At 35.2% G+C, this 13,034-nt stretch overlaps 1 protein-coding gene across 1 annotated transcript; it reads right to left on the bottom strand.

Moving 5' to 3' along the window:
* Window positions 1-6,722: 6,722 nt before the first annotated feature.
* Window positions 6,723-10,338, bottom strand: LOC121471631 (olfactory receptor 4C46-like). Its single transcript, XM_041722419.1, has 2 exons — window positions 10,257-10,338; window positions 6,723-7,669 (listed from the first exon to the last, which is right to left on the bottom strand). Exon 2 carries the CDS (start codon window positions 7,659-7,661, stop codon window positions 6,723-6,725), a length of 939 nt encoding a protein of 312 aa, XP_041578353.1. The 5' UTR covers window positions 7,662-7,669; window positions 10,257-10,338.
* Between the last annotated feature and the right edge of the window lie 2,696 nt (window positions 10,339-13,034).

The raw sequence follows: 13,034 nt of genomic DNA, 5'->3' as shown, positions 1-13,034 counted from the left end.
AAGAAACTATATGCAGGAAACATAAATGAATATTTCAGGGTTAAAGAAGCCAATGTGAAGGGAGACACTTTGTATGATTTCAACTAGAGTTCTTCCTTCAGTTACAAGGGAGTTATGTCCCAATAATCCATCATAAGTAGAAAATATCTTACATCAAAAATTCATGTAACACTTTCAACATATCAAACCTTATAGCTTAGCCTAGCCTAACTTAACTGTGCTCAGAACACTTACATTAATTAGCCTACAGTTGGGAAAAGTCATCAAATGCAAGGCCTATTTTATGATAAACAATTGAAAAATCTCATGTAACTTATTGAATACTGTACTTTAACATGAAAAATAAAATGGTTATATGGGTACAGAATTGTTTTAAGTTTGATCATTGACCCATGAGAAGCTCACTATCCCTGCCCACCATCACAAAAGAGTATTATACTACATATCACTAGCCCAGAAAAAGATCTAAATCCAAAATTCAGAATACAATTTCTACTACACTTATGCATCACTTTTGCCCAATTGTAAAGGGAAAAGTACAAGTCAAACCATTATAAGTTGGGAGCAATCTGTGTAGGACATTCTGGAAAAGGCAAAACTATGGAAAGAGCAAAAAGAACCATCAGTGGATACCAAGGATTAAAGACAGGAGAGGGATGAATAGGTGGAACGTAGAAGATTTTTAGGGTAGTGAAACTTCTGTATGTCACTGCATTTTGGAAATTGTCATTATACATGTCAGAACTCACAGAATGTCATTATACATGTCAGAACTCACAGAATGTACAACAGCAACAGTGAACCCTGATGTAAACTGAATTTTGGGTAATAATGAGGTGTCAGTGTAGGTTCATATGACTCTAACACATGTAGCACTCTGGGGGAGAGGCTGTCCCAGTGAGAGGGACATGTGGGTATCTCTGTAGTTTCCACTGTATATTATGATGAAAGTAAAACTGCTCTAAAAAAATAAAATGTATTAATTAAAAACAAATGCATTGAAGCACAATACCTGGATGAAATCATCTTGTAACTAAATGAAACATCTTCTGAAAAAGATTTTCTAGTATAAACAGGTAATACCTTAAAATCTTTCAACTGTAATATCAGGTCTTTTGCTCGTGTTTCATAGTTTAAACGATATGATCTCTTAAGAAACAAAGCAATTATGACAGAGAAGGGACTAGATAGTGTAATTTTGTGAGAAGAAGGTAGTCACAATCCTGGAAGAGTTTCATTTGTTATTAAAAACTTTATATTTATATGAGAGAGAGCATGAGAGCACACAGGAACCAGAATAGGGGAGGAAGAAACAGAGGGAAAGGGAGAGAAGCCGGCTCCCCCATGAGCAGGATGCCAGACACTGGACTTGATCCTGGGACCCTGAGATCATGATCTGAGCTGAGGGCAGATGCTCAAACAACTGAGCCACCAAGGTGCCCCTGAAAGAGTTTCAGATTAGGCACATGTGATGCAAGAAGTGCAATCATTCTGGAGACACTGTGCAAAGAAGCATGAATAGCAGGAGAAAAATGATAAGGGAGAAAACATGAAGTAGAGTTTTTATAGCAGTGAAAAATTGGACAAACTACCTTCTCAGCATCTACTAATAAAGAAACAAGAATATTGCAAGGTTTGATTTTATCTTTTGAAAGACCATCACAAAACATTTGTCAGTCTAAAGATTGAAAGGGCATGTGCTTAAAATGACCAACTTCATTACTAGAAGAAAGATCATCTTCATGTGTCAAATGGGTAGATCCATAAAATGAGCAATATCATGTAATTAGCAATCAGATTAAAAGTCACAAATTACCAATACACCAGAAGTCCTCTTCATACTTCTTTAAAATCACCACCTTCAGAAAGTAATCACTAGCTTCATCTATAAAGCTGATGAAATTTACCTAGTGTTTGATTTTGTAGAAAAATACTAATGCAGATTATACTCCTCAGTGTCTATTTTCTCATTGTTATGTTCATGAGATTCATTCTTCATGTTTTATCTAGACATTCAGACCATTTCCTATTTAAGGATATTAAGAGTAGAGCTGCTTTGAACATTTTGAAACATGTCTTTTGGTGACTATTTTTCATCCATAAATACATGCTTTTTACAAAAAATGCACTTTACACCTAGGGCAAAGCAAAATTGAAATTAAAAACATGAAAAAGATAGAGCAGTCACAATGAAATAGTATTTGAAATATATATAGCTATTTCAAAGGCAAGAGCCATTATCAATTCCCAAAATCATTGTTGATAGAATTTGCAACCCTGAAACATTTACAAATCTGAATGTGTATGCATATAGAAGGACATAGAGGATTTGATCCAAAATAATAAGCAGCAAAGTAGATAGATAGATAGATAGATAGATAGATAGATAGATAGATAGATATAAAACACTACACTCATCAGCTGGTGAGTGAATATGAGTTATTTAAAGTAATTTATCCTATTTTGTGCCACAAATTTATTCTTAACAAGTGTCAAATTATCTGTAGAGCAACTTATCTAACGACAATGCATTAAAGTACAAAACAATAATAAAAACATAGTTTTTAAACTTAAGTATACGGTACTTTAAAAGCTTTAAAATACAAACAGTGTATGTTCTCATTCATTTGGGGAATATGAATAATAGTGAAAGGGAATATAAAGGAAGGGAAAAGAAATGTTGGGAAATATCAGGAAGGGAGACAGAACATAAAGACTCCGAACTCGGGGAAACGAACTAGGGGTGGTGGAAGGGAAGGAGGGCGGGTGTTGGAGGGGAATGGGTGACGGGCACTGAGGTGGACACTTGACGGGATGAGCACTGGGTGTTTTTCTGTATGTTGGTAAATTGAACACCAATAAAAGTTAATAAAAAAAAAAAGCTTTAAAATAAATCATAATGGAAATTAGAGAATAATTTTAAAATTAATACAAATAGTATTTATCAAAAATGTATACCAATGCTTAGAGGTAAATTCCTAGCTTGTGTTAAGGCAAAAAATACATTATTACATCAAGAGTTGATTTGTTATCAAATTATAACTACACCTTATCCTAGCTGAACCACTAGGTGTTATATGTATTGGATCGCTAAATTTTACACCAGAAACTAACATACTGCATATTAACTACCTGGAATTTAAATACAAATTTGAAACAAACAAATTAAATTTTAAAAAAAGAAAAACAATTCTGTACCTAACTCTAATATTTTACTGTCTGCTAACTGAAATTTAAATTAAAATTTGAACAAAAACCCTAGTTGTAACAATGCCCAAATTATTACCAATTAATATTTTAGAACCAACAGCATATTGAATTGTGATAAGCTAAAAGTTATTCCTTTGGAATCAGGAAGTGACCCTTTGTATCACCAATTCAAATTAACATTATTCAATATTTTACTGAAAGAACTAGCCAATTCAGTAAGACATGCAACCAATAAGCAAACTGATAAAGATTGTATCCAAAATGAATAGAATACTATTTCCACAGACTCTATAGAACGTATGAGTTAAGAGAATATTTCGAACAAGTCTATGCTAAATTTAAAAAGACTGACAATGCCAACTTTTGGTGAAGTTATGGGGACACGGGAACTCTCATACATTGTTGGTGGACATATAACATAGCACCACCACTTTTGGAAATAGTTTGGCAATTTTTTAAAATGATAACACACATTTAACATATAACTCAGCAATTCCATGCTCAGGTATCAATCTGAGATAAATGGTAATATAAGTCCTCACTAAAGCTTGTACATGAGTAGTCACAGCAGCTTCATTCACTATGGCCATTACCTGGACACAATTGAAATGTCCATCAGCTAGTGAATAAGTATACAAAAAGTGGGAGAGCCGTACAGTGGAATACTATTCTTACTAAAAGGAATGAACTACTGATAATGCAGTGTGATAAACCTCTAAAACACTATGTTACATGAAGAAAAGAATAAATTTGAACACTGTATTATTTTTAGAAGTCTATTTCTCTCCTGGTTATATTATGTGGCTTCGCTATTTCACAAATGAGGGAAAAACGGATGTGTCCTTGAGATTCCCTAGCTCTCTGACCAAAGCTCTCATAAAACATGGATCCTGAGTTTCATCCTCTACCCAGAAATGACAATTATCAGGTCAAGGTGGTTCTAGTCATTCACCTCAGCTGTGTTATGCCCTATTTTTTATATCATTCCCTCTAGTTCTTCTTCCCTTAGTAGCTCTCCAGACTTATCAGAGATGATTCTGTTTTCCATAATTGCTACCTAATCATGTGTGAGCATGTGTCTGCTATGTTACTCCTTCCCATCCAGGAATCTGGCATTCACTATAAATGCCAGATTTTAAACTGAACTATAAAAAGTCTATCTGTAAAATGTGAGTCTTTGGACCTGAAGAAATAAAGAAACAGAATTTAATAGACAATTCTGATTCCATTGCTCACTCTTCAGAAATTGTATGTAATGACCCATTGCCCTTGGAATAAATCTAACTTTATGTAAAAACAGTATTGTATGTAGAATTCAATATAAGTTGACCTTAATATGATGATGGGACTAAATATGTGTATATTAGGTCAAACACAGCAGAGATTCTGAACCCATCACATTTCAATTGTGAGGTTTTGACCAATTTGCTTCAAGTCCATGAACCTTTTTTATTAATCAATATGCACATTTTGGATAAGCAAATGACTCAAATGATGTTTTACCATGATACACCTGTTAGGATGGACAAAATATGGAACACTGTCACCAACAAATGCTGGTGAGGATGTGAAGCAACAGGAACCCTTATTTATTGCTGGTGGGAAAGCAAAATGGATGGCCATTTGAGAAGATGGTTTTTCAGTTTCTTACAAAACTAAACATGTCCTTAATGTACAATCCAGCAATCTCTCTCCTTGGCATTGACCCAAAGGAGATGAAAACTTATACCCATATAAAAACTTGCTCATGGATGTTTAACAGCAGCTTTATTGATAATTGTCAAAACAGTTGGAAGCAGCCAAGATGTCCTTCAGTAGGTTAGGATAGATAAAGTGCAACATCAGACAGTGGGGTACATTTCAGTGCAAAAAGAAATAAGGTATAGGCCATGAAAGGATGGGGAAGAACTTTTCAATGTTCTCTCCATGGTCCATAGCATTCAGCTTAAACACAATTATGAGACTCTTCTTGATCTTCCCTATCACTAATTTTTCATTTCGTATTTTACTACACAGACTTTTACAAGCTCAGTGTCCAGCTTAGAACCCAACACACAGGAGTGGCTCAATAATTAGTTATTGAGTGAATAGCTATAACCATATTGAAATAATTAGGTTTTCCGCATACACTTTTTCACCCCCTGGCATTTGTTATGCATCTTTTCCTAAGAATACTCTCAGCCTAACATAGGCCTTTTCACTCTGATGATTCCCCTTCTTCCATTTTTGATGTCTTTTCATCTAGGAAATCTTCCTGACTCCCGATCTTTGCTGTGTGTCCCCCAAACATGCTTTCCCAGCACCCTGTGCTGCCACTACCTTACCATTTATTAACAGGATGTTGTCACTTTCTGCTCCTCTCTGGGTATTTCTCCGTGGGTTCTAAGCTCTGTGAAGGTAAGACCCAGGTTCCTCTCAATTCGTCATTGAAGGCCCAGCTACCATCAATGTCTTTGATATGTTCTTTGGATGTAAGAAACTTCTATTGATGAACGAGAGAGGGATACATTACCAAATATAAATAAATGGAATATATTTATTCTGAAATTGTTTTGCATGTAGATGGAGCCACATATTTTTAAACACAGCTTTTCATAATGAAATGTTACAAGTAAACTAATTAACAGAGTGCAATGACGTGAACAGCTCACATTCATAAGATGAGGAAATCTTGTTGAGAGCATGGTGAATATCAAGGTAAGCTCTTTGCTCCTTCACTGAGAATCTCCATTTCAATTTCTTTCTCATTACACAGTTTAAGCAGAAGTTAAAACAAATTGTGGTTTCTCGAGGAGATCTAGCTAGAATACTCAAGAGTCTGAATCAGATAAGAGTAGGAAAAAAGTCCCTTGTCTCCAGTACTATTTCTTTGCTCTATAATTTCTTGCCTTTATTCATCCTCCTTTATACCACTAATTACTCATTCAATATTTATTTCGCATCAGACTTATCAAAAATTTTTTAATAATTAGTTAAGTACGCTGTAGAGTGTGACTCTATTTAATAAATAGGAATTCTTCTCAAATAATTAGATGTTGAGTTATTTGAACCCTCATTCGATCTGACAGGTTAGCATCATAAGATGGGTGACATGAGCAATACAAAATGACTTGACATCTAAAGGGAAATTTGGAAACTTGGGGTAATCTTAATTATCCCTCAGGGGTCAAACAACTCTTTGTTTCAATGACCCCATATTTATTTTTTACCATGATTTATTAGGCAACTTTTATTCATCAAGCCCGGTGTATAAAAATGAGCAGAATTATTAATAAAAACATTAGAATTTATAGATGGTTAATATATGTATAAGGTTTGTAGCATAGTCTGTAGTTGGGTTTACTCTTTCTTGTACACTTTTCTGCTCCATTCAGTGCAGAATCTTCTATTATTCGTAGCAGTTTAGTTTTTTTTTTTTTTTTAACATGGTAAGTATTCCTTGCTGCGATTATCCCCTGGCAAACGCCAATGTCCTTTTGACCTTTTTCTTTCCATTGAATCAATGTTGAACTTCAGGCATATTTATTCTCATCTGAAAAAACTTTTCTACTGCACAATTTCCTAATGGCATTTTTCATCTGATCATTTCTCAAGGCATAGATTAAGGGATTTAGCATGGGTGTTATCATAGTGTAGAAAACTGCAACTGCTTTATCAATAGATAAAGTAGCTGTGGGTCTCATGTACACAAATATGCAGGGTACAAAGAATAGGACGACCACTGTGATGTGGGAGACACAGGTGGAGAGGGCTTTGCGCCTTGCCTCCAAGCTGTGGTTCCTTAGGGAGCGCAGAATGACCACATAGGAGACCATGAGGAGGAGGAAGTTTAAGGCACAGATGAAACCACTGTTGGCAGCAACAAAGAACCCAAGAGTGTGGGTATCAGTGCAGGCGAGATTGAGCAAAGGATTCAGATCACACATAAAGTGATCTATGACGTTAGGACCACAGAAGGGTAGAGGGATGATAAAGAGGATCTGTATGGCTGCATGAAGAAATCCTCCCACCCTCACCACTGCCATGAGCAGGCCACACACCTGTCGATTCATGATGGTCATGTAATGTAGTGGCTTGCAGATGGCCACATATCTGTCATAGGCCATCACAGTAAGCAGGATGACATCAGCACCTCCAAAAAAATGTTCCCCGAAGATTTGGGTTACACATGCATTGAATGTGGTGGTCTTCTTTTCACGGAGTGAATCTACAATCAGTTTAGGGTTATTGACAGAAGAATAGCAGGCATCAATGAAGGACAGATAGGCCAGGAAAAAGTACATGGGGGACCCCAATAATGGGCTGGCGGTGATAGCTGCCACGGTGAGCACATTTCCTACCACAGAGATGATGTAGATGATCAGGAACACAACAAATACAATTTTCTGCATCTTTGGATTCTCTGTGAGCCCCAGTAGAACAAACTCTGTCACATTGTTTCTATTCCCCATTATTTCATATTACACTTAATTACATCACCTGAAAAAGAAATCCCTTTTATTATTGCAAACTTGAATTTATTAAGCTTCTTCATCTAGTAAATAATAACAGCCTAGATTCTACTGAGTTGTTTATTCTCCATAAGGTTTTTTGAGACAGAAAATAAGTTCTGTGTCCTTGAAGATTACTTAAATTATCTCCTGGGTGAAATTTCTGTTGAGTATAGACATAAGGAAATTTATAAATACACAGGCTGGAGATCATCAGTGTATACTTCATCATCTGAGGTGAGTAAGCCTAACATGAAGTAGTGTAGTGTATACAAGTGACAGGAGTAGGTAAAGGGAGGTAGGTTATGATGTGAAGGCTAAGGATGCAAGGTTAACATATTTTCCCTTTGTCGTTAGGAAATGGGGCACCATGGTGAGACATTGAGAAGATAGGTAGAAAAGTGAAGATAAATTTGAAGAAGGGGAATAGAGCTATAATTTTAATAAAGATCTTCAGGCAGCTCTGGTGGTGCAGCAGTTTAGCGCAGCCTGCAGCCCAGGGTGTGGCCCTGGAGACCCGGGATCGAGTCCCACATCAGGCTTGTTCCATGGAGCCTGCTTCTCCTTCTGCCTGTGTCTCTGCCTCTCTCTCTCTCTCTCTCTCTCTCTCTCTCTCTCTCTGCCTCTATGAATAAATAAATAAAAATCTTAAAAAAAAAAAAGATCTTCATGTGTCTTGTGAGAAGTAGGGCGAAGTTCAGTAAGGGGATGGAAGCCAGAGATAGAAACCCCAGTTAGGAGATTATTTATAATAGTTGACGGAGGAGTAATAGGGCATTGGAGGTGGGTATGTAAACAAAGTATACAAAAGCTACTATAAAAATAAGTTATAATGCTTATTGTTTAAATACAATAACATTATAGTTGCTAAATATATAATTGCAACATAGAACACAATTGATTGCTATGCTCATGGTATAGTAGCAAGTACTCTGTAAAGGATCCCATTTAATACTGAAAACATCCTGTGTAGCTGGTCTTATATCATCCATTTTGAGATGTGGAAACAGTCTTAGAGACTTATGTTGGTGGTAATAATAACAGCAACAGTATTTATTAAAATTGAATATTTAGTGGCCTTGAGTGTTTCTGTAGACATTTGCTGATTTAATCCCCACCACAAACCTGTAAGATAATTCCCACTATTGTTACCCTGCCAAGATCAAGATGCTAGTTAAGGGCAGAGCCAAGAGTCGTTCTAATTATACTTAATAGTTTTCCTCCAAATTCTTTATTGCTATAACTTATAACATTGAACTAGTAACCTATATATGACTGTAATAGTTATAATGGTCTTATTACTCCTGTAGAGGCAAATGTGTATAACACAATTACATCAGCAGACACACACATACACATGTGTGTATTGTTTGACAATGACATGTTTGAAGTGTCAATTATCAAATAAAATGTGGTACTATACTCATTGAAAGGTCTTTTTACCTTGACTACTCTCTCTCTCAGACCCAGTTCTCCCTACTACATTCCATCTCCAAAGAAAACCATCTGTAAAATGTTAAAAAAGGTTTCCTCTGTTGTTAATTATTTGGTCTGAAAATCAAAAGGACAAGGTTAGAATTCTCATTTTTCCACCTGCATCTTCTTTTATCTGGAGTGCATTTCTACCACATTTCATCCTGGTTTCCTCATCTGTAAAGCAAGATTAATAATATCCACTTCAAAGCTTTTGAGGCAAATTGATTAAGGAAACATATTTGAATATATCACCACCATGTTGTACACACAAGAGGACTTTCATCACCTTTTTAACTGTGTATGCACCTAGGATATAGGAATGATTGACATTTTGAGTGTTAATTATTCGATAATTTAACTGTGCAAGATGTTTAGGAAGAATCATCTCTAATTTTACTTTTAAAGAAGGCAGGGATGCCTGGTGGGCTCAGTGACTGAGTGTCTGCCTTCAGCTCAGGGTGTGATTCTGGGGTCTTGGGATCGAGTTCTGCATCAGAGTCCCTGAAAGGAGCTTCACTGTCCCCTGTCAATGTCTCTGACTCTCACTGTGTCTTTCATGAATAAATAAATAAAATCTTTTTAAAAAATCAATGAATAAAGAAGGCATAGGGACTCAATTAGCCATAGCTTTTGTTATCAGAAAGAATTAACCTTTCATGCTTAGACTAAACAAATGATGGATCAGTGGCATTTATTATTCATACTGTGTCTTTTTTATGTGAGAAATATATTTACATTTTGTTTTCACTCTCATTATGAGTCTAGATTATTAAAACACATCTCATTGCAAAAGCATGCTGTCTGGTGGTGAAGAGTGGAGTCCTACAATTGGTTTCAGTTCCATGATTTTCAAATGTTTTCATGTGTCAGCTTAGGTAGATGATATTTACCAAGTATCTTTTGAAGAAATGAGGTGAGGATGGAATACTGCATTACTATGTTTGAAGGGACTGAAGCAATGATTAAAATATAGGGGAAGTAACAATCTTCAAGATAATCAGCAATATTGAAAACTTACCTTACAGACTTAGAAGATCTTAATGATGCTTTGGGGTGTTGAGAAATAATCCCATCTTCAAACTGATCTCTTCTTAGATAGTAACTTTCAATAGGAAAGATACGGCACACTCAGAAAGAAATTCTTCAAGTAATTTGATATCAAATCAACAGTTTTTAAGAAAGTATTTTTATAAGTCAGAAGCTTCCCTTCTAGCCTACGGCCTCAAAACCTTTTTACAGAACACTTGGGATTTGAATTTAAAATGGATTATTTTGAAACACTATGGAGAAATCATCTACAGATGGCTCTGGTCCCATAGGCAGAAAAGCAAGAAATGTGGAGGAAACACCTTCAAATGGCTTATTCTAACCATAGTGAATCTTCCTCTGGAAATGTGGTCAACAAAAATCATTTTCACCTTACACTGCATGATATTTAAAGAGGTTTCCATAAAGGTTCAAGGACCTTGTCTTATAGCTGCTACTTTCTCTCCTAGGAATTAATTATCTCCTCTGATGGAAAGACTTTGTCTTAGAAAACATGCTAAAGAGACATGTTAGACAAACATAAAATTTTGAATAGGGAATTGCATTCCATGTACTTTGAACCCAAGCATGTAAGAATCACCTTTTTCTATGCGAACCTGAGTTTCTAAGAAAGCTAAAAGTCAGGTAAATAGAAAAATGGCATGATTCCAGTGTGGGACCTCTGATGTAGTTAACCTGTTGACTCATGTCACAGAGAGAACTTCTGCCTTCTTAGCAATAATAAAACTTTTCTGGAACCTGCTACTGATTGCTTGAGAGCTAAAGCAGTGAGGGCATGAAATCAATGGTAGTCATTTTATAGTTCTTCCCTCCAAAAGCTGTTTTTTTTTTTTTTCCACATTCACCAGGAGGCAGGAAGTAAATAGAAATTCTAAAAGGCTCTCAGTATTCTTTGGGATTCATGGTTTGGTCAGTACAGAGTACTAGGCAACATTAAAATGGTGGAGAGAGATCAAAACACAAGAAGGCTCCCAGTTGTTCCACATCTTTGTCACTTGGTACTGTTAGTTATTTCCTTTGAGTCATTCTAGGGGCCATGTGATGATGCATTGTTGTGGTTTTAATTTGCGTTCTTTGATGATGTATGATGTTGTTTTTTTTTATCTTATTATTGGCCATTTGTATACCTTCCTTTTTTTGTACTTTTGTTTGAGTCCTTCACATAATTTAAAAATAAGGGTTCTGGTTTCCTGGTTACTAAATTATAAATGTTCTTTACATACAATTCAGGTCTTTATCACACATATGATACGCATATATACAAAATTTTCAGCTACTCCACGGATTGCCTCTTCTTTTATAAATGGTGTTACCTGATAAGCACTGAATTTTAAAACTTTGATGAATTGCAATTTTTAATCTTTTCTTATAGTTCATGATTATTGTTTTATATCTAACAAATATTAAATATTGGTTGACCTCCAAGTTCAAAAAGAATTCTTGTGGAATTTCTGTGGATTTAGCTTTAACATTTTGGTCTCTGACTCATTTTGAGTTAATTTTGCGTGTGGTGTGAGGTGAAGTTGTGGTTGTAGATTCCATTTTTTTTTTTTCCTACTATGGATATCCCAACTGATCCAGTATAATTTGTGGAAAAGTCTATAATTTTCTCATTGAATTACTTGATATCTTTGTAAAAATTCATATACTCAGGCTTATTTCTGTGTATTTTATTTGTTTTGAAGTCTCAGGGTTTATCCTCAGACACAGCATTGATAATGGGAGCTTTATAGCAAGTCTTGAATTTAAGTAGAGTAAGCATTCAAACTATATTGTGGGGTTTTTTTAAATGATTTTATCTTCTATACTTCAATAAATTTGTATATTTCTACAAACATTTCAGAATGGAATTGTTGATTTCTTTTAAAATAACCTTGAGATTGTTATTTAAATTGTATTGACAATATGAAATAATATGGTAAAATTGGAGTCTTTTAACCCCAATGTCAAGGTATATTTCTTCATTTTTGTACTTTATTTTTCTCTGCAGTGCTTTCTAGTTTTCATATATATTTCTTGAATATACATGAATGAGTTTACAATTTATTCCTGGAAACCAGGGTGACTCAGTTGTTGAGTTGAGTGTCTGACTCTTGATTTTGGCTTGGGTCATGATCTCAGGATCTTGAGCTTGAGATTCACTCTCTCTTATTCCCTCTACCCTCCACCCACACTTACTCTCTTTCTCTAAAAAAAATTTAAAAAATATTATTCCTCAATTGTGTTTTAAATATTTTACTTATTTATTTTAGTATTTTAGAGAGAAAGCACAAGTTGAGTGGATATAGGGAGAGGCAGAGAATCTCAAGCCAACTCTTTGCTGAGCAAGGAGCCTGATAGAGGGCTAGATCTCACAACCACAAGATCATGACCTGAGCCAAAACCAAGAGTTGGACACTCAACCAATGGAGCCACTCAGGCACCCCTCAAAATTTTATGTTCTAAAATAATATTCTACATAATATTGTTTCTAATCTTAATTTCTAATTGTTGCAATTATAGAAATATGTATGGTATTTTGTCTTTACACTGCATCTTGTGACCTTACTAAATTACTAATTAGGTCCATTAGAATTTTTGTAGGCACTTAACATTTTCTGCCTACATAATCATGTGATCTTAACATAAATCTATTTTGAAAAATTGGTTCTTCCTTTCCAATCTGCATGTCTTTACTTCTTTTTCTCATCTTACTGCAGTGACTAGAATGTAAGGGACAAGGCAGAAAAGAAATGATGGGTGGACACGGTTGATTTGTTCCAATCCTAAAAAAAAGAATTTACTATTAAATAATATAATACTTGTAGGTTT

This window comes from Vulpes lagopus, chromosome 11 (genome assembly GCF_018345385.1).
Source record: "Vulpes lagopus strain Blue_001 chromosome 11, ASM1834538v1, whole genome shotgun sequence".
In the NCBI taxonomy this organism is placed as follows: Eukaryota; Metazoa; Chordata; class Mammalia; order Carnivora; family Canidae; genus Vulpes; species Vulpes lagopus.
The sequence above is the reverse complement of the archived record's forward strand: the minus strand, read 5'-3'. Positions and strand labels throughout refer to the sequence as shown.

What these genes read in the sequence shown, in the direction of transcription:
- LOC121471631 (XM_041722419.1), bottom strand. Translation starts at nt 7,661, where the DNA reads ATGGGGAATAGAAACAATGTGACAGAGTTTGTTCTACTGGGGCTCACA.